Here is a 21,822-nt window from a genome sequence, read left to right on the forward strand (position 1 = left end):
CTGGGTCAAAATCCTGGAATTCCCTCCCTCAGGGCATTGTGGGTCAACTCACAGCACATGGACTGCAGCGGTTCAAGATGGCAGCTCACCCCCACCTTCTCAAGGAGGCAATTAGGGACGGGGCAATAAATACTGGGCCCAACCTGCGACACCCACATCCAATCAATGACAAGCAATCTTTTGTGTCAAGGAAAATTATGGGAAATACAAATAAACTTCATCACACATGGTTAGAATGTGGGATTCTCTGCCAAAACCCATCGTTGTAGTGTATTTCATTCATGCTATCAAAAGAAACTGGAGAGATTTACTGGAAGGAGGAGTAGAAAAGAATTTGGGGAGTGACTGGGGAGGGTGGGATTAGACTGGTTGGGATATTAAAGGCTGAGGGAAATGAGGGGAAAGTGGAGGAATTTGTCTGGGTAAGATATTAAATGGTGTGGATAAATAGTGGAAGAGTGTGATTCACCTGTGTGGGATACTAAAGGCTGTCCGGAGTGAAAATGAGACTGGGATCATGCATTTTGGGACACAAAAGGGAATGTGGAGGGCATTGAGAGCAAAATTAGATTGGGTAGCATATTAAAGAGTATGAGGAGAGAGGGGGAGAGTGGAATTAGACTGGGTGGGATATTACAAGGTGTGGTGGTGATAGGAAATTTTAATTTTCCAAACATTGACTGGGATTCAGTTTGTGTTAGAGGATTGGACAGAGCAGAATTTGTAAGGAGTATCCAGGAGGGTTTTCGAGAGCAGTATGTGAGCAGTCCAACTCGGGAAGGGTTGGACCTGGGCCTGGTGTTGGGGAATGAGCCCAGCCAGTTGGTTGAAGTTTCAGTGGGGGATTACTTTGGGAATAGTGATCACAATTAGGTTTTAGAACATACATGGACAAAGACAAAAGTGGTCCTAAAGGAAGAATGCTAAATTGGGGGATGGCCAATTATAACAAAATTCAGCAGGAGCTGGGAAATGTGGATTGGGAGCAGCTGTTTGAAGGGAAATCCAGATTTGTTATGTGGGAGGTTTTTAAAGCGAGGTTGATTAGAATGCAGGGCAGACATGTCCCTGTGAAAATGAGGGATGGAAATGGCAGGATTACGAAACTATGGATGTCAGGTGAAATTGTGAGCCTAGCTAAGAGGAAAAAGGATGCGTACATATAGTGTAAGCGATTGAAGTCAGACAAAGCTTCGAAAGAATATCAGGAATGCAGGACCAATCTGAAACGAGGAATTAAGAGGGTCATGAGATATCCTTAGCGAGCAGGGTTAAGGAAAACCCCAAAGCCTCTTATTTGTATATAAGGAGCAAGAGGGCAACTAGGGATGGCCCACTCAAGGACAAAGGGGGAAGATATGTGTGGAGTCAGAGAAAATGGATGAGATTCTTAATGAATACTTTGCATCGGTTTAAGAGGGGTAGCAGGAATAATCCAGGTAATTACAGAGTGGTGAGCCTGACGTCAGTGATAGGGAAGCTACTGGAGAAGATACTAAGGGATAGGATATGTACCCATTTGGAAGTAAATGGGCTTATCATTGATAGGCAACAAGATTTTGTGCAGGCAAGGTCAGGTCTTAGAAAGCTAATAGAATTCTTTGAGGAAGTAGCAAAGCTGATTGATGAGGGAAAGGCTGTAGATGTCATATACATGGACTTCAGTAAGACGTTTGATAATGTTCCCCATGGTAGACTGATGAAGAAGGTGAAGTTGTATGTGGCTGGATGGATTGAGAACTGGTTGGGCAATAGGCGACAGACAGTGGTAATGGAAAGGAGCTTCTCAAAACGGAGACCTGTGAGCAGTGGTGTCCCACAGGGGTCCGTGCTGGGACCACTGTTGCTTGTGGTATACAGATATAATTTGGAGGAAGGTGTAGGTTGTCATATTAACAAGTTTGCAGATGACACTAAGTTTGGTGGAGTAACAGATAGTGAAGGGGACTGTCAGGGAATACAGCAGAATACAGATAGATTGGAGAGTTGGGGAGAGAAACGGCAGATGGTATTCAATCCGGGCAAATGCGAGGAAATGCATTTTGGACGATCCAATTCCAGAGCGAACTAGACTGTAAGTGGAAACGTCATGAGGAAAATTGATGGACAGAGAGATCTGGGTGTTCAGGTCCACTGTACCCTGAACGTGGCAACGCAGGTCAGTAGAGTCATCAAGAAGGCATGCTTTCCTTCATCGGACGGGGTATTGAGTACAAGAGTTGGCAGGTCATGTTACAGTTGTATAAGACTTTGGTTTGGCCATGTTTGGAATACTGCGTACAGTTCTGCTTGCCACATTACCAAATGGATGTGGATGGTTCGGAGACGGTGCAGGGAAGTTCACCAGGATGAAGAGAAGTTGAGTAGATTAGGATTATTTTCATTAGGAAGAAGGAAGTTGAGGGGGGATCTGATTGAGGTCTACAAAATCATGAAGGGTATAGACAGAGAGGAGAGCAAAAAGCTTTTTTTCCTAGGGTGGGGAACTCAATTACTAGGGGTCATGAGTTCAAAGTAGAGGGGAAAGGTTTAAGGGAGGTATGTGTGGAAAGTTCTTTATGCAGAGGGTGGTGGGTGCCTGGAACGTGTTGCCAGTGGAGGTGGTAGAGGTGGGCACAATAGTGTCATTTAAGATGTACCTAGACAGATACATGAATGGGCAGGGAGCAGAGGGATACAGATCCTTAGAAACCAGGCAACAGGTTTAGATAGAGGATCTGGATCGGCGCAGGCTTGGAGGGCCGAAGGGCCTGTTCCTGTGCCGGAATGTTCTTTGTTCTTTGGGTTTTTTGTGCGTGAGGGAGTGAGGAGGAGAGTGTGGGATAAATGGCCTGGCCACCTTATTTAAAGTAATATCACAACAAACATGATATGCGATGACACGGCCTTGCCCAGTCAGTGTGACTGACTCAGTATTTCCAGGAGAAAACTTGTCAAATTGTAAACTTACTTGAAGTAGCAGAAGATAGACAAGGCAAGGAGTAAGCAGATGATAGAAATCACATGACCTGTAATAGCCGAATAGTAGAGATTCCATACTGTCTGCAAATATAGAAAGACAAAAGTTAGAAAGAACAATTTGCATTCCTGTATAGAAGATCAACAAAAGCACATCCCACTAAACATCACAGTCCCCTGTTGTTTAATGTTAAACACATCAGTCAGGAATGTTCACTCCTCTGCCCCAGACGAGATGGTGAACACATGATTCCGCCACATCGTTATGGTGCCATCCAGAACCAAGTTAACATGTGACAGCCTTGGACTGTCTCGTTTACAAGCAACCTCCCAACACAAACATCAAAGCAACACCCAGTCAACAGAAACCCATTGACTTGCTGTGCTCTGGTGAACAGAATGGATGATGGTCTCCAGTAGCTCACTTCAAGCCCTTCCAGTCCTGGCAATGTTTGAGGGGGTCAGTGTAGAGGAAGCTTTACTCTGTATCTAACCCCGTGCTGTCCCTGTCCTGGGAGTGTTTGATGGGGGACAGTGTAGAGGGATCTTTACTCTGTATCTAACACTGTGCTGTCTCTGTCCTGGGAGCTTTACTCTGTATCTAACCCCATGCTGTCCCTATCCTGGGAGTCAGAGAGTTATAGAGATCTACAGTAGAGCGAAAGGCCCTTTGGCCCATTGCATCAATTCCAGTCAAAAACAGCCACCTAACTATTCCAATCCAATGCTCCAGCACTTGGCCTTGTATGCCTTGGCATCACAAGTACACATCTAAATACTTCTTGAATGATTTAAGGGTTTTTACCAGTATATCAGCAATAGACTTCAGATTCCCACCACTCTCTGAAAAACCTTTTCCTCACATCTCCTCCTGTCCCTTACCTTAAAGCTACACCCATGGTCATTCATCCTCCATCAAGGGGACAGTTTCTTCCTGTCCACCCTATCTATGCCCCTCAAATATACCACATCTCAATCATGTTCCCTCTCAATCTCCGCTGCTCTAATGATTAAGACATCAGTCTGTCCAAATTCTCTTCAAAACTGAAGCCCATAGTAGATGCAACATTTGGAACACAGAACATTACAGAGCGGGCAGCACAGTACAGGCTCCTTGGCCCTCGATGCTGTGCCAACCTGTGGAACCAATCAGAAGCCCATCCTTCCTGCACGATTCCATTATCATCCAGATCCCATCCAATGACCATTAAAATGCCCTTAAAGTTGGTGAGTCTACTACTGTTGCAGGCATCTGATTCCTGATGAAGGGCTTTAGCCCGAAACGTCGAATTTCCTGTTCCTTGGATGCTGCCTGACCTGCTGCGCTTTAACCAGCAACACATTTTCAGTGCATTCCACGCCCCTACTACTCTCTCAGTAAAGAAACTACCTCTGATATCTGCCCCATATCTATCACCCCTCAATTTAAAGCTATGTCCCCACATGTTAGTCATCACCATCCGCTCTCACTGTCCACCCTATCTCACCCTCTGATTATCTTATATGTCTCAATTCAGTCATCTCTCAACCTCCTTCTCTCGAACGAGAACAGCCTCAAGTCCCTCAGCCTTTCCTCATGAGACATTCCTTCCATACCAGGCAACATCCCAGTAAATCTCCTCTGAACCCTTTCCAAAGCTTCCATATCCTTCCTATAATGCAGTGACCAGAACTGGATGCAATACTCCAAGTGCGGCCGCACCAGAGTTTTGTACAGCTGCAGCATGACCTCATGGCTCCAAAACTTAATTCCTCTACCAATAAAAGCTAGCACACCATATGCCTTCTTAACAACCCCAGCAACCTGGGTGGCAACTTTCAGGGATCTATGCACATGGACACCGAGATCTCTCTGTTCTTCTACATGACTAAGACTCTTACCATTAGCCCAGTACTCTGCACTCCTGTTGCTCCTTCCAAAGTGAATGACCTTGACTTTTCTGCATTAATCTCCATTTGCTACCTCTCAGCCCAGCTCTGCAGCTTATCTATGTTCATCTGTAAAATACAACATCCTTCAACATTATCCACAACTTCACCGACCTTAGTCTCGTCTGCAAATTTACTAACCCATCCTTCTACGTCCTCATCCAGGTCATTTATAAAAATGACAAACAGCAGTGGACCCAAAACAGATCCTTGCGGTACACCACTGGTAACTATACTCCAGGATGAACATTTCCCATCAACCACCAGCCTCTGTATTCTTTCAGCAAGCCAATTTCTGATCCAAACCACTAAATCCCCCTCAATCCCAGGCCTCCTTATTATGTACAATAGCCTACTGTGGTGAACCTTGTCAAACGCCTTACTGAAATCCATATACACCACATCAACTGTTTTTCCCTCATCCACCTATTCAGTCACCATCTCAAAGAACTCAATAAACTTTGTGAGGCACGACCTACCCTTCATAAAACCATGTTGATATCCCTCATCAACTTATTCCCTTCTAGATGATTATAAACCCTATCGCTTATAATTTAAAAGACATTTGGATATGTCCATGATTAGGAAGGGTTTAGAGGGAAATGAGCCAAATGCAGGCAAATGGGACTAGTTTACTTTGGGAGGCCAGTCAGCATGGATGAGTTGGATAAAGGGGCTGTTTCTGTGCTTTATGACTCCAAGGCTCTGCGATTCCAGACCACGCAATATCCTGGTAAAACCTCTTTGCCTCCTCTCCAGCGCTATCACATCCCTCTTATAATGTGGTTTCCAGAATTGCACACAATACTCTAGCTATCGCCTAACATTTTATGCAGTTTCAGCATCATCTCCCTGCTCTTAAGCTCCAAGGCAAGTATACAATGTATCTTCTCAACCACTTTAAGCGGAGGTCATGTCTGATTAACATGTTTGAATTTTTTGAAGGGGTGGATAGATAATGCATTTGACATAGCCTACATGTCCTTCAACAAGGCTTTCGATAAGGTTCTGCATAGGAGACAGATTGAAAAGGTAAGAGCCAATAGGATCCAAGGAAATTTGTCAAATTGGATCCACATTCGACTGAGTGGCTGAAAGATGGTTGAGACGTGTTTTTGTGCCTGGGCGTTTGTGTTCAGTAGGGTCCCACTGTGTTCAGGCCCTTACTGTTTCTGCATTATGTAAGACTTGAATGTCGGAAGGTTGTTAAGTAAACTTGCGGACAATACAAATATTTGTGGGGTGCTCAATAGTGAGGAGGATACCCTGAAATTACAGGAGGATATGGATGGGCTGGTCAGAATGACTGATCGGTCACAAGTGGAATTCAATCTAGATAAACATGAGGTGATGCACCTGGGCAAGTCAAACAAGGTAAGGGAATACCTGGTGAAAGGTAAGACCCTGGGAAACACGGAGGATCAGAGGGACCTTGGTGCACAAAGACCAAAGACAATTCCAACACAGGAATCCAAGCCTGCGCTGATCCAGATCCTCTATCTAAAACTGTCTCCCATCTAAGTACATTTCCAAGTATCTCTATCCCTCCACTCCCTGCCCATTCATGTACCTGTCCAGATACATCTTAAATGGCGCTATCGTGCCCGCCGTTACCATTGCTGCTGACAACGTGTTCCAGGCTCTGCGTATTGAACGTTTCATGTATATCTCTCTTACCCCTCTCACCTTGAACTCATGACCCCTAGTAATTGAATCCCCCAGTCTGGGAAAAAGCTTCTTGCTATCCACCCTGTCCATACCTCTTGTGATTTTGTAGATTTTAATTAGGTTCCCCCCCCCTCCCCCCACCTCAAGCTTTGTCTTTCTAATGAAAATAATCCTAATCTACTCAATCTCTCTTCATAGCCAGCACCCTCCATACCAGGCAACACCTGAGTGAGCCCCCTCTGCACCCTCATCCACATCCCTTTGGTAATGTAGCAACCAGAACTGTACGCAGTATTCCAAATGCGTCTTATACAACTCTAACATGACCTGCCAATTTTTGTACTCAATACCCCGTCCAATGAAGGAAAACATGCTGTATGCCTTCTTGATCACTCGATTGACCTGCATTGCCACCTTCAGGGAACAATGGACCTGAACACCCAGATCTCTCTATGTACATCAATATTTCCCTGGACTTTGCCATTTACTGTAGAGTTCACTCTTGAATTGAATCTTCCAAAACGCATCACCTCATATTTGCCCAGATTGAACTCCATCTGCCATTTCTATGCCCAACTCTCCAATCTATCTATATTCTACTGCACTCTCTGACAGTCCCCTTCACTATCTGCTACTCCACTAATCTTGGTGTCATCTGCAAACTTGCTAATCACACCACCTATACCTTCCTCTAGATCATTTATGTATATCACATACAACAGTGATCCTAGCACAGGTCTCTGTGGAACATCACTGGTCACAGTTCTCCATTTTGAGAAACTTCCTTCCACTACAACTCTGTCTCCCGATGCCCAGCCAGTGCTCTGTGCATCTAGCCAGTACTCCCTGGACCCCATTACATTCTCCATGAGCCAATCATGAGGAACCTTATCAAACGCCTTACTGAAGTCCATATCTCTAACATCTACATCCCTTCCCTCATCAATCAACTTTAACATCTCTTCAAAGAATTCTATTAAGTTTGTAAGACATGACCTTCCCTGCACAAAACCATGCTGCCTATTACTGATAAGCCCTTTTTTAGAAAAATTAGAATCCCTACAGTGTGGAAACAGGCCCTTTGGCCCAATATGACCACACCGACCCTCTGCAGTGTAACCCACCCAGACCCATTCCTCTACCCTACATTTACCCCTGACTAATGCCCCTAAACACTGTGGGCAATTTAACCTGGATTATCCCTGCTACCCTTCTTACACAAGGGGACAACATCACCAATTCTCCAGTCCTCCGGGACTTCACCCGCGTTCAAGGATGCTGCAAAGATATCTGTGAAGGCCCCAACCATCTTATCTCGCTTCCCTCAGTAACCTGGGATAGATCCCATCTGGACCTGGGAACTTGTACATCTTACTGCCTTTTAGAATAACCAATTCTTCCTCCCTCCCTATGCCGACTTGACCGAGAGTAATCAAACATCGATCCCTAACCTCTACATCCACCATGTCCCTCTCCTCGGTGAATACTGATGCAAAGTACACATCCAGAATCTCACCATTTTCTCTGACTCCATGCGTAACTTTCCTCCTTTGTCTTTGAGTGGGCCAACACTTTCTCTAGTTACCCTCTTGCTCCTTCTATACAAATAAAAGGCATGTCGGAAAGTTATTAGAAACATCTCTAAGGGACAGAATGAACCTGCATTTAGAGTCACAGAGTGATGGAGATGTACAACACACAGAAACAGACAGACCCGTCAGTCTAACTCGTCCATGCTGACCAGTATCCTAACCTAATCTAGTCCCACTTGTCAGGGGCCCATATCCATCTAAACCCTTCCTGGAGAGATTTGATAGATTAGATTCCCCACAGTGTGAAAACAGGCCCTTCGGCCCAACAAGTCCACACCGAACCTCCGAAGAGCAACCCACCCAGACCCTTATATTTACCCCATCACCTAACACTACGGGCAATTTAGCATGGCCAATTCACCTACACATTTTTGGACTGTGGGAGGAAACCGGAGCCTGATGAAGAGACTAAGGGAGACATGGGGAGAACATGCAAACTCCACACAGTCAGTCGCCTGAGGCAGGAATTGAACCTGGGTCTCTAGCGCTGTGAGGCAGAGTGCTAACCACTGTGCCACCATGCCGTGCAGTGCCGCTCACTCTCCTAATTTCTTTCTAAAGTTCCCTCTTGCGTGTTTTATTCTACTCTAGAGCTTCTGCTGCTTTGAGCCCTCGGTATCTGCCTTATATCTCCCTTAGTCTCTTCATCAGGTGCTAGATCTCCATGATATCCAGAGTACACAGGATTTGAATGTCCCTCCCTTTCGCTTTGTGTTTGATGGGGGACAATGTAGAGGAAGCTTTCCTCTGTATCTAACTCCATGGTGTCCCTGTCCTGGGACTGTTTGATGGGGGAAGAGTGTAGAGAGAGCTTTACTTTTTATCCAACCTCATGCTGTCCCTGCCCTTGGAGTGTTTGATGAAGGATAGTGTAGAGGAGCTTTACTCTGTATCTAGCCCCGTGCTGTCCCTGTCCTGGGAGTGTTTGATGGGGGACAGTATAGAGGGACCTTTACTCTGTATCTAGCCCCGTGCTGTCCCTGTCCTGGGAGTGTTTGATGGGGGGGGGACAGTGTAGAGGGAGCTTTACTCTGTATCTAACCCTGTGCTAACAGTGTCCTGGGAGTGTTTGATGGGTGGACAGTGTTGAGAGAGCTTTACACTTTATCTAACCCCATGCCATCCCTGTCCTGGGAGTGTTTGATGGGGGACAGTGAAAAGAGAACTTTGCTCTCGGTTTAAAAGAGTTGAGGAAGTTTTAGTTTCAGTTTCAGAGCTGAAAATGTGTTGCTGGTTAAAGCACAGCAGGTTAGGCAGCATCCAAGGAACAGGAAATTCGACGTTTTGGGCCAGAGCCCTTCATCAGGAAATTCCTGATTCCTGGGAATGTTTGATGGGGACAGTGTAGAGGGAGCTTTACTTTCAATTTAAAAGTGTAGAGAGAAATTTACTCTGTATCTAATCTCAAGCTGTACCTGTCTTGGAATTCTTTGATAGGGACAGTGTAGAGGAGATTCAGTCTCTAAATCCACTTTCCCAGATTTTGATATCCTTCTTAATCTTACAAAAATCAAACGTGATTCTCCAGCCCAAATGGGTGCTTTGTAAAGTCTTGGCATTGCCCCCTAGCATTGAAACTTGATATCTCTGCTGTTAAATCCAAGGCTGTGATACGGATTGTTAGCTGAAGACTCAACACTGACATTTTCGACAAACCCACCGACCTCCTGGATTACACCTCCTCCCAACCGGCCTGCTGTAAAAATGCTATCCCTTATCCCCAACACCTCCACCGCATCTGCTCCCAGGAGGACCAGTTCCACCACAGAACTTGCCAGATGGCCTCCTTCTTTAAAGACTGCAATTTCCCTTGCCGCGTGGTTGATGATGCCCTCCACTGCATCTCCTCCACTTCCTGCACCTCCCCCCTTGAACCCCACCCCTCCAACCATAAGGACAGAATCCCCTGGTCCTCACCTTCCACCCCATCAACCTCCATATACATCACATCATCCTCTGCCATTTCCGCCACCTAAAAACGGACCTCAATACCAGAGATATCTTTCCCTCCCCACCCCTATCCACGTTCCATAAAGACCATTCCCTCGGTGACTACCTTGTCAGATCCACGCCCCCGCCCCAACAACCCACCCTCCCATCCTGGCACCTTCCCCTGCCACCGTAGGAATTGCAAAACCTGTGCCCACATCTCCTCCCTCACCTCTGTCCAAGGCCCCAAAGGATCCTTCCACATCCATCAAAGTTTTACCTGCACATCCACTAATATCATTTATTGTATCCGTTGCTCCCGATGCGGTCTCCTCTACATTGGGGAGACTGGGCGCCTCCTAGCAGAGCGCTTTAGGGAACATCTCCGGGACACCCGCACCAATCAACCACACCGGCCCGTGGCTGAGCCATTCAACTCCCCCTCCCACTCTGCCGAGGACATGGTGGTCCTGGGCCTCCTTCACCGCCGCTCCCTCACCACCAGACGCCTGGAGGAAGAAAGCTTCATCTCCCGCCTCAGAACACTTCAACCCCAGGGCATCAATGTGGACTTCAACAGTTTTCTCATTTCCCCTTCCCCCACCTCACCCTAGTTCCAAACTTCCAGCTCAGGCACCATCCTCATGACCTGTCCCATCTGTCTATCTTCCTTCCCACCTGTCTGCACCACCTTCCCCTCCCACCTATCGTCTTTATCCCCACCTCCATCCACTTATTGCACTCTCAGCTACCTTCTTCCAGCTCCCCTCGAAACCCCCCCACCCATTTATCTCTCCACCCCAGAGGCTCCCAGCTTCATTCCTGATGAAGGCCTTTTGTCCAAAACGTCAATTCTCCTGCTCCTCAGATGCTGCCTGACCTGCTGTGCTTTTCCAGCACCACTCTCTTGACTCGAATCTCCAGCATTTGCAGTCCTCACTTTCGCTTCTCAACATAACCACCCACATCCATTCAATTGTGATCATCTCCCTGTCCCAAGCAGCATTCCATTTCAACTGTGCCTTCTATTTTATGTCGCCTCTCCAACTCTTCCTGCAAAATGCTATCAGTTCGCACTTATCTGCATTAAATTTAATCTGGAACTTCTCAGGCCATTCCAGCAATCTGTCCATTGTCCCTTGATCTTTCACTATCCTCCCTCAGTCTCTTAACAATGTGAAGTTTTGTATCGTTTGCAAAGGTTGTGGTGATGTCTGAGTCCATGTTCTTCATATCAATCTGGGAGGAGTGATAACACCTCAGTGATAGCCTTGCACCATTATCGCCTCTCTGAAATGCCAGGCTTTCTGTCCCACATTTCAGTTTATATGGTTGGTTCCGAAAGGACATGGGGGAAAAACAAGGACTCCAGATGCTGGAGATCAGAGTCAAAACATGTGGTGTTGGAAAAGGACAGCCGGTCAGGCAGCATCCGAGGAGCAGAAGCGTCAACATGTCTGGGCGGAGAAATGGCAGATGGAGGTTAATCTGGATAAGTGTGACGTGATGCATTGTGGAAGGTCTAACGCAGGAGGGAAGTATACGGTAAAATAGCAGAACCTTTAGTAGCATCAACATACAGAGGGGTCGAAGCTTACAGCTCCACACTTTCCTGTCAGTGACAACACAAGGGGATAAGGTGGTCAGGAAGGCATACGACACGCTTGCCTTCAGCAGTTAGCATAAATTCTAAGAATTAGCAAGGAATGTTGCAGCTGTATCAAACTTTAATCAGGCTACATTTGGAGTATTGTGTGCAGTTCTGGTCGCCACATTCCCAGAAGGATGTGGAGGCTTTGAAGAGGGCACAGAAATGGTTGATCAAGATGTTGCCTGTTTGGCCGGTATTATCTATGAGGAGAGATTGGTTTCTTTTCACTTGAATGCCAAAGGGTGAGGGGCAACCTGGGAGAAGCATATCAAATGATGAAAGGCATGGGTAGGACGGGTAGTCAGACTCTTTTTTTCCTAGAGTAGAAATGTCAATTAGTAGGGGATATAGGATTAAGATAAAAGTGGGTCAGTTTAAAAGAGATATGAGAGGCAAGCTTTGTACAGAGGTTGGTAAGTACCTGGAATGTGCTGCCAGAGGAGGCGGTAGAGGTGGATACAACAGCAATGTTTTCAAGAGTTCTTGAGAGATACGTGAGGTAGGAAACAGAGGACCACGTGGAGACAAAAGGTTTTTTTGTTTGTAAAGACACAATGTGTTAGCGCAGTCCTGGTGGGTCAAAGGGCCCATTCCTGGACTAGACTGTTCTTTGTTCTTCATTGGACCATTAAGCCCACTTGATTGACATCATATCCCCAAATGACTCCTCCCTCCATCACTGACACACAGTAGCAGCAGTATGTCCCATCAAAAGATGCACGGCAGAAATGAACTGAAGGTCCTTAGCACCTTCCAAACCCACAACCACTTCCATTTAGAAGGATGAGGGCAGCAGCTACATGGGAACACCACCCCCACACATTCCTCTCCGAACCACTCACCATCCTGACATGGAAATGTATCATTGCTCCTTCGCAGTTGCTGGGTCAAGATCCTGGAATTCCTTCCTCAAAGGCATAGATAGTGATGGGGTTGGAACAGGATGGGGATAGGAACAGGGAGGAGGAAGCAGGGCCACCAAGGATGAGGAAGGGGAAGAGTGGGAAGAGGGAGGGGAATGGTTTACAGGCTGGGGAGGGGGGTGGGAAGCAAGGGGGGGGGGGTGAAGGTGGATATGGAGAGGGATGGGAAGTGGATGGCAATGAAGAGGCAGATATCCAGCCATTTGAGATTCTTCAATGTACTCAAGGTTGGTCAGGATGTCCTCTGCATGTGTTGGGTCCGTGCATTTCATTGGTTCAAATCGCTGTCCTCAACAGTGCAGTTACTAACATGTCCTAGAGCTTGGGAGATGCCAGGTCAATGACTAGTGATCTCACCACCTCCTCCTGAAGTGATTGGCACCATTCAAGTGCGGCCTGCTCAAAATGCCTATCCTTCTTTGATTGGTGCTGCCTTTCAATGTGACAAATTGCAGGCAAATGCCACCAGAGCAGACATCATGCACCATGTGGCATTCATGAGAATGAAAGAGCTGCTAAATTCAGCAGAATCCCTCACCTTGACCTGGCCCATGGTTTGGGCTGTGCACTGGGTGTAGTTGGTCCATATCCGATTGCTTGAAGGGTGTCGATACCACTTCCCATTTTCAGTACAGATCTTGGTTGCCTTTTCTGAAAAGAGAGTTGCAGACATGTCAAAGATGCCTCACTATTCTTGAAGTTATTCAAGAAGCAAATGGATTGAACATTGAGGCAGAGGTCGTTGAGACTCGAGTGGGACAAAAGGGAAGAAAATGACAGTCGAGAGTATGGCGCTGGAAAAGCACAGATGGCCAGGCAGCATCCAAGAAGCAGGAGAATCGACATTTCGGGTAAAAGCACTTCAATCCTGCCCTGAAACGTTGATTCTCCAGTTCCTCGGATGCTGCCTGACCTGCTGTACTTTTCCAGCATCCCACTCTCGATTCTCATCTCCAGCATCTGCAGCCCTCACTTTCTCCTCGAAGAAAATGACAGATGACTGGGAATTCCGAGGTCAGACTTGCACATTGAATGGAAGTGTTGCACAGAGCAGTCACCCAGTCTGTGTTTTACCTCCCCAGTGTTGAGGTGCACTGTTATCTCTAAACTCAGTCAATCAGATTGGAAGAAGTACAAGTGGATTGCTGTTTCACATCCCACAGAGTTTTTGAGGCCAACGACAATGGAAAGAGTAGAGAGAAAAGATCAGATGATGCATCTCCTGCACTTGGGCAGGAAGCTGCTGTTGGGATGGAAGGGAGTGTCTGGGATGATGAAGAATGGAGCAAGGTGTCACGAAGGGAACAGGCCCTTTAGGATTCTGAAAAAGGAAGGGCAGGTGAGGATGTGGGAGGGGGAGGGACCACCTTGGAGATGGCAGAAATGGCAGAGGATCATCTGTTGCATTTAGAGGTTGCTGGGTTAAAAGTGAGGATGAGAGAAGGAAATGGGAAAGGTGAGACCAGGAATGTTCAGACAGAGTAGAGGGAGCCTCTGTCAATCACAGTGGTTGAGAATTCTCGGCTGAGGGGAAAGGATGACATATCAGAAGCACTTGCATGGAAGGTGGCATCATTAGAACAGAGGCAATGCAAACAGAGGAATAAGAGGAATGGATTCCTTACAGGAAGCAGAGTGTGGGGAAATAGCATTGAAATTGCCATGAGCTTGTAGTGCTCATTCAATTGGTGGCATAATGGCAGTGTCACTGAACTAGTAATTCAGCATTCCAGGGACATGGGTTCAAATCCCAACATTGCAGATTGTGAAATTTGAATTCAATGAACATTTGGAAAGTAAAAGGGCTAGTCTAATGGTAACTGTGCTGACTGTGGACTTTCAGTTGGCAACTGATAAAATAATTCATAAGCGACTGTTAGCTTAGGTTCATGGAACCAAAGGCAAATTATTGACCGGATGGGAAACTGGCTGAGGGAAGGAGACCGAGAGTAGTGACAATGGACAAATCCTCCGACTGGCAGGACCTGACTGATGGTGATCCATAACAAACTGCATGGGGGCCTCAGATGTTCACTGTATTGATGAGGCAGACAGTCACATATCCAAATGTACCAAGAACATAAAAAATGGGCAGCATTGTAAACAGCGTAGTTGGAAAAGCAAAGCTAGCAAATGGATTTGAGTGTTGGAAAATGTGCACTCATCCATTTGAGACTTACAAAGGATTAAACAGGATTCTCTCTAAATGGGGAAAAGCTAGAAACGCGGAGGAACAAAAAAGACTTGGGGATCCAGATACTTAGATCATTTAAATGTCATGACCAAGTACAAAACAAGACATTGAAAAGGTGAATGGAATATTGGCCTTTATACCGAGTGGATTCGAATATAAGCTTTAGTTACACTTAGCCCTGACTAGATCACGAAACAAAGAAAAAGAAAGAGTTGCAGATTCTGGAAATCAGAAGCAAAAGCAGAAATTCTTGGAGAAACTCAGCAGGTCTAGTAGCATCTGTGAAGAGAAATCGGAATTCACGTTTTGGGTCCAGTAACCTTTCTTCAGAATTGAGTCTGCCAGACCTTCTGAGTTTTTCCAGCAATTTCTGTTTTTGTTCCTGGTTTGATGCCACCTGCAAAACTGTGAGCAGTTCCGGGCTCCAAACCTTAGCAAAGAAACACTGGCTTTGGAGGGAGTGCACAACAGATTCACCAGAGTGATAATTGAACTCCAACTGGGTGAAGAGATGGGGAGAGATTAAGCAAATTTTAGCTGTCATCCCTGGAATTTAGAAGGTCAAGGGATGATTTGATCAAAGATTTCAAGATATGAAGAAGAGATGGATGGGGAGAAGGAAACTGTTTCCACTTATTGTGGGTGGGGGCAGATGTTCAGAACTGAAGGCCATAATCAAAAAGTAGAGACAGACCAGTCAGGAGTGAAATTGCATTCAATTCTGGTCTCCGAGCTATAGGAAAGATGTTACTAAACTTGGAATAGTTCAGAAAAGATTGACCAGGATGTTGCCAGGGTTGGAGGGTTTGAGTCACAGGGAGAGGCTGAACAGGCTGGGTCTGTTTTCCCTGGAATGTTGGAGATTGGGGAGTGACCTTATAAAGGCTTATAAAATCGTGAATAACCAAGGTCTTTTCCTCAGGGTAGGGGAGTCCAAAACTAGAGGACAGAGGTTGATGGTGAGAGGAGAAAGATTAAAAAGGGACCTAAGGGGTAACCTTTTCATACAGAAGGTAGAGAGTATATGGAATGAGCTGCCAGAGGAAGTGGTGGAGGTTGGTACAGTTACACATTTAAAAGATGGGTATATGAATAGGAAGGGTTTAGAGGGATATAAGCCAAATGCTGGCAGATGGGACTGGATTAGTTTGGGATATTTGGTCAGCATGGACAAGTGGGACTGAAGGGTCTGTTTCTGTGCTGTACAATTCTATGATTGTACACAGGACAGGAGGAGATTGGGATTCTCATGGCGATTGTGAGAAATCAATGATTAAAATTCAAAGTGACAATGATGGGTACTTGTTCCAGCTGTTAAGTTAAAAGTGGACAATGGCAGGCCTATGGAGTTGGGTCACCCATCAGCCCTGATCTCACTGAATGGTGGGATAGTTCAGTGAGCTGATGGTCTCCTCCTGGTCCTACATTCCAATGATCACTTCAGAATCCTTTGGGTGTTTTGGGATCACTATTGTCCAACCAGCATGCACGACAAAGCTGAAATCAGAAAATTGATACGTGCCTTTAATTTTTGATTATGCCCCTCAGTCCTGGACACCTGCACCCACCTACAAGTGAAAAGTAGATCAGATTCCCTACAGTGTGGAAACAGGCCCTTCGGCCCAACCAGTCTACACTGACCCTCCGAAGAGTAACCCACCCAGACCCACTACCCTCTGACTAATGCACCTATCGCTATGGGGCAATTGAGCATGGCCAATTCACCTGACTGGCACACCTTTGGATTGTGGGAGGAATCCGGAGCACCCGGAGGAAACCCACACAGACACGGGGAGAACGTACAAACTCCACACAGTCAGTCACCCGAGGCTGGCATCAAACCCAGGACCCTGATGCTGTGAGGCAGCAGTGCTAACCACTGAGTCACTGTGCCACCCCACCAAGTGTTTCCATCTCCCCTATCTCTTCTTCATATCTTGAAATCTTTGATCAAATCAGCCCTTGGCCTATTAATTCCAGGGATGACAGCGAAAATTTGTTTAATCTCTCCCTATCTCTTCACCCAGTTGGATTCAGTTATCACTCTGGTGAATCTGTTGTGCACTCCCTCCAAAGCCAGTGTTTCTTTGCTAAGGTTTGGAGCCCGGAACTGCTCACAGTTTTACAGATGGCATCTCACTGGGAACAGAGTTTGTGTTTCTTTTCATTAGGAGCCCTATTTGAGTATTTCCTCTTTGTGGTATGTGTGTTTATGGTCATAGGTCACAAAACAATGCGCTGAAGATGAAGGTACGTTTGGGAGGTGGATGGGGATGGAATTCGATAAATAGACTTGCCTGCAGGATCAAAGACCTGATAGTAATCAGGGCAATGCTGTGCAGACATCGATTTGGCAGAAGCATCATCCCAGCACAGCCATCCATCCCAGGTACGGTTACAGTAGGAACCTGCAAAGCAGTGAAAACAGCAGATCAGATGTTTACTTTCTTCTTAACTGCTTTTCTGAATGTTCCTCTGAACCTTGGTGCTCCTCAAATGTGCCATGTTGCTCACTTGGCCCTCAACTTCAGGTTCCAGTCTTCTCTCTGAGACAGAAGGAGGTGGCTGTGTGATACACCTTCACGTCGCTTGGCTCCATAATCCCCAACAATCGGCCGCTTCATGTTTCAGCTGCTCAGCTGAAGCTGAGTAAGGGATTGTGGAACAACAGGAGCCTGACTGAGAAGCCCATCGGCAGGATTACAGCACTGCCCCTCTGCCATGTCCGGGCAATGCTTCCTACACAGGCAGCTTCTCACCACCTGATTGCTGCTGCATCAAAATGAGACAAGCTAACTATTCTCATGACTTCAGCACAGGAGCTGGTACTGATTTCTAGGCATGGGAATAGGGTCCTCAGAAGGGATGGGGTTCGGGATATTAACAGCACTGGTCTCTTATGTGCTGAGCAGTGGGTTATTTAAATAGTGAGCGACTGCAGAATGCTGAAATCTGATAGGTTAGATTCCCGACAGTGTGGAAACAGGCTCTTCGGTCCAACCAGTCTACACTGACCCTCCGCAGAGTAACCCACCCAGACCCATTTCCCTTTGACTAATGCACCTCACACTACAGGCAATTTAGCATGGCCAATCCACACTAACCTGCACATCTTTGGACTGTGGGAGGAAACCCACACAAACATGGGGAGAATGTGTAAACTCCACACAGACAGTCACCCGAGGCTGGAATCGAACCTGGGACCCTGGCGCTATGAGGCAGCAGTGCTAACCACTGAGCCACTATGCCACCCCCAAAGGTGCAGAGGGATCTGGGAATCCAAGTATGTGAATTGCAAAAAGGTCAATTTGAAGGTACAAGTGATTAGGAAGGTAAGTGGAATGCTTTCATTTATTGCAGGGCTAATGGAGTATAAATGGAGGGAGGTTTTATGTCAGCTGTACAAGCCCTCAGTGAGACCATATCTGGAGAACGATGTAGAGTCTGCTCTCCTTTGTTGTGAAGAGGTACAAGTGGATTCGAGGCAGTACAGAGGGGTTTCACTTGACTCCTTGCTGGAACGAAAGGCTTGCCCAATGAGGAGTCATTGAATGTATTCAAGGCTGAGGGAGGTAGAGTTTTGATGGGCAAGGAATTCAGTTATTGGGGGGAGGCAGTTGAGTTTGTGGGGAGCTGAGCCCACTGTAGTATGGGGGTGCCCACTCACTGTCAGAGCTGCTACTCATGATGACAATTGCTACTGCCGTCTCTTTTCTGGCAGGGAATGACAGGCCCTGCTTGGCTGAGTGTTGCAGAGGAGATGCATTTCCTGGTCTAACTAGAAAAGACTGTTCCATTGAACAAGACTGAGTTTATTGACAAGTTGGCAATTCATTCCAGGTTACAGTGATGAGGACAGGCCTCTGTAAAAGAGACTGAGAAAGATTTGGATGTTGGTTCTCATTCTTTTTGAGATGCTGAGTTGTTCTGTCCAGAAGACATCATCAGTCTTAACACTTACAGATCCATATATTCATAGAGTCATAGAGATGTACAGCACAGAAACAGACCCTTCGGTCCAACCCGTCCAGATATCCCAACCCAATCTAGTCCCACTTGCCAGCTCCCGGCCCATATCCCTCTAAACCCTTCCTATACATATACCCATCCAAATGCCTCTTAAATGTTATAATTGTACCAGCCTCCACCACTTCCTCTGGCAGCTCATTCCATACACGCACCACCTTCTGCATGAAAATGTTGCCCCTTAGGTCCCTTTTATATCTTTCCCCTCTCACCCTAAACCTATACCCTCTAGTTCTGGACTCCCCAACCCCAGGGAAAAGACCTTGTCTCTTTACCCCATCCATGCCCCTCATGATTTTATAAACCTCTATAAGGTCACCCCTCAGCCTCCGACGCTCCAGGGAAAACAGCCCCAGCCTGTTCAGCCTTTCCCTGTAGCTCAAACCCTCCAACCCCAGCAACGTCCTTGTAAATCTTTTCTGAACCCTTTCAAGTTTCACAACATCTTTCCGATAGGAAGGAGACCAGCAATCGAACATACAGCAATCCAAATCAGCTGCAAACGGATTGAATAGCAGCACAGGCTCAAAGGGCTGAGTGGTCCTCTGCTCCCATGTCTATGTTCCTATCCACAGTGAAAGGGGACACCCCATTGCATTAATGATGATGAGGCAACATTCAGGTCTTGGCTCGACCTCTCAACAAAATGGATGAGTGGATCCACAAGCAACAGGATCTCCTTCATTGACAAGTCACCGCTGTGTGAGCGCGCTGCTGGTTAAAGCATCCGTAGGCCTGGCCAGTGCAAGCTCAGAGAGACACGAGTCACTTTACTCAATCAGTAAAGCCCAGAAACCCCACTCATATTCAGACTGCCAGAGACTCAGTGACACCTGAAATCAACAGGTCCCAGTCTCTCAGTTCACACCAATCAGAGTCATCAAAGTTTACAGGACAGAACGAGGCCATTTGGCCCTTCATATCTGTACCAGCTCCCAGGAGAGCGACCCAGCTAGACGCATTCTCCAGCGCTATCTTTGTAGCCCTCTAACTTCATCACTCTCAAATATATATCCAGCTCCCTTTTGAAACCGCCGATGGAATCTGTAGTGATTGCAAAAGAGGTCAGCCAGGTGGACCCAGAGTCAGAGTTCCTTGATTGGGGCTGTTAACCTGGTCTAATCAGGGAGTCCTGGCTGACAGATAGAAATAGGAGAGTTTGGGATTCTGCTCACTCTGAGAGCCGGCTCTGTGCTAGCTGGGTTAGTGTCAGGTACTACGCAACTGGTCTTCAAAGAGGCATCGCAGCTGGCTTTCCTGTTAGAACACGCAGCAAGTGGAGCTTCTGACCTCCAAGGTATGTCAATGGAAGTGGACACTCTCGTCAGGCTGACTGAGGTTGGGAAACACCACTCGACTGACTGAGGGCATATCCTGAACAGAGAGCCTCGAGGTCAGCCCACAGCAAAACTCCAAAACAAAGCCGAACCTTGGCCAAACCGTTCAAATATTCATCAACAGGCCATTGTAGTCGCTGGTCCTTATTGTGTGCAGACTCAGGTCATGATCACGAAACCAGTCTTTCCCAAAATGTGCTCTCGACTCCAACCCTTCAGTTTGCATGAGACCTCGGCCAGGCTGTGAACCTATCCTGGGGGTCTCCCACAGATTAAGGAGACAACTTCAGTTCCAGTTCCTTATGAGAAGGAGCTGGCTCAGTTGTCACTGGTTGGAGTAAAAGGCTCAGGCCCAAGTGAGGTCCTAAGTAAATACCGAGGAGTTTTTCAGGAAGAGAGTCTGGTGCTGGAAAAGCACAGTGGGTCAGGCAGCATCCGAGGAGCAGGAGAATCAACGTTTCAAGCCCTTCATCAGGCCTGATGTCTGAAACATCAATTCTCCTGCTCCTCGGATGCTGCCTGACCAGCTGTGTTTTTGCAGCACCACGCTCTCGACTTTGATCTCCAGCGTCTGCAATCCTCACTTTCTACCAGTTTCTCAGGAAGGTCTAGGGACTATCCAAGGGGCCAAGGCCAGCCTGACCAGGAAGCAATTCCATGATCCTGCAAGGCATACCTGGTGCCATTTGCCCTTAAGCACAAAGATAGAGGCAGAAATGAGAAGGGCTGGAAAGCAAAGGAATCGTCAAAGCAGTGGGGTTTGGGGAATGGGTAGCTGAATAGGTTGGTTCACCTTTGTGTGGATTAGAAACAAACATTAAACTGCTTTTCACGGATGGACAAATACCTAGTCTGGTGGATGACAGGATTTACATGCAGAACTGGCGGTGGGGTGGGGCTGTCCTTCACAAAACTGGACATGAGCCATGCAGACCTGCAACTGCGATTAGTTGAGGATTGCCAGAAGTGTGTTCCAGTTAATACCCCTGAGGGGTTGCACCAATATGTGAGACTGGCATTTGGGGTAGCAGCAGCCTGTGCCATTTTCAAGCAGACAAGGTCACCCGCAGGTCGCCATTTATCTGGATGATGTGCCAACAATTTGGAAGACCAATGAAGAGCACTTGGAGAACTTGGACGTAGTGCTTACATGTTTATCCTCTGCATGTGAAGGTCTTCGAGGGAAACATGTGTGTTCCAGTCACCCCAAGTAACCTACTTGGCCTATAGAGTTTCCAAGACCAGCTTGCATCCATTGGAAAATAAAGTGAGGGTGATCAAAGGTGCCCTGGTTCCTACATCTGTACTGGAGCTTGGGTCTTTCCTTCAGTTGGTGAATTATTACGGAAAATGTCGATGTAAGATGCCTCCATCTTAGTACCCTTATCTTTCATGTTCACAAAGGGTCAGCCTTTGAAACGGTCTGGTAGCTGAGAAGCAGCCTTTCGGGAAGGGAAAAAACAGCTATTGTCATCTAAGGTGTTGGCCCCCTGCGATCCCAAGTGAGATGCGATGCCAACATGCAATGCCTCCCTGTATGGTATTGGGGTAGTGTGGGCTCACCCCGTGACCCAGCAGAGAGGAATGCCCGATAGCAGATGCTTCCTGGACTTTG

At 46.8% G+C, this 21,822-nt stretch overlaps 1 protein-coding gene across 5 annotated transcripts in view; it reads right to left on the minus strand.

The window, feature by feature from the left end:
• The window catches only part of LOC132805765 (calcitonin gene-related peptide type 1 receptor-like), a 161,659-nt gene that overhangs the window by 29,686 nt on the left and 110,151 nt on the right, over positions 1-21,822 (minus strand). For all 5 annotated transcript variants that reach the window (XM_060821003.1, XM_060821000.1, XM_060821002.1 and 2 more), the window contains 3 exons: positions 17,142-17,252; positions 13,189-13,301; positions 2,951-3,042 (listed from right to left, as the gene is read on the minus strand). In XM_060821003.1, the coding sequence (XP_060676986.1) occupies positions 2,951-3,042; positions 13,189-13,301; positions 17,142-17,252 (316 nt within the window). The remainder of the gene's footprint in view (positions 1-2,950; positions 3,043-13,188; positions 13,302-17,141; positions 17,253-21,822) is intronic.

Source organism: Hemiscyllium ocellatum, chromosome X (assembly GCF_020745735.1).
Source record: "Hemiscyllium ocellatum isolate sHemOce1 chromosome X, sHemOce1.pat.X.cur, whole genome shotgun sequence".
NCBI classification, from domain to species: Eukaryota; Metazoa; Chordata; class Chondrichthyes; order Orectolobiformes; family Hemiscylliidae; genus Hemiscyllium; species Hemiscyllium ocellatum.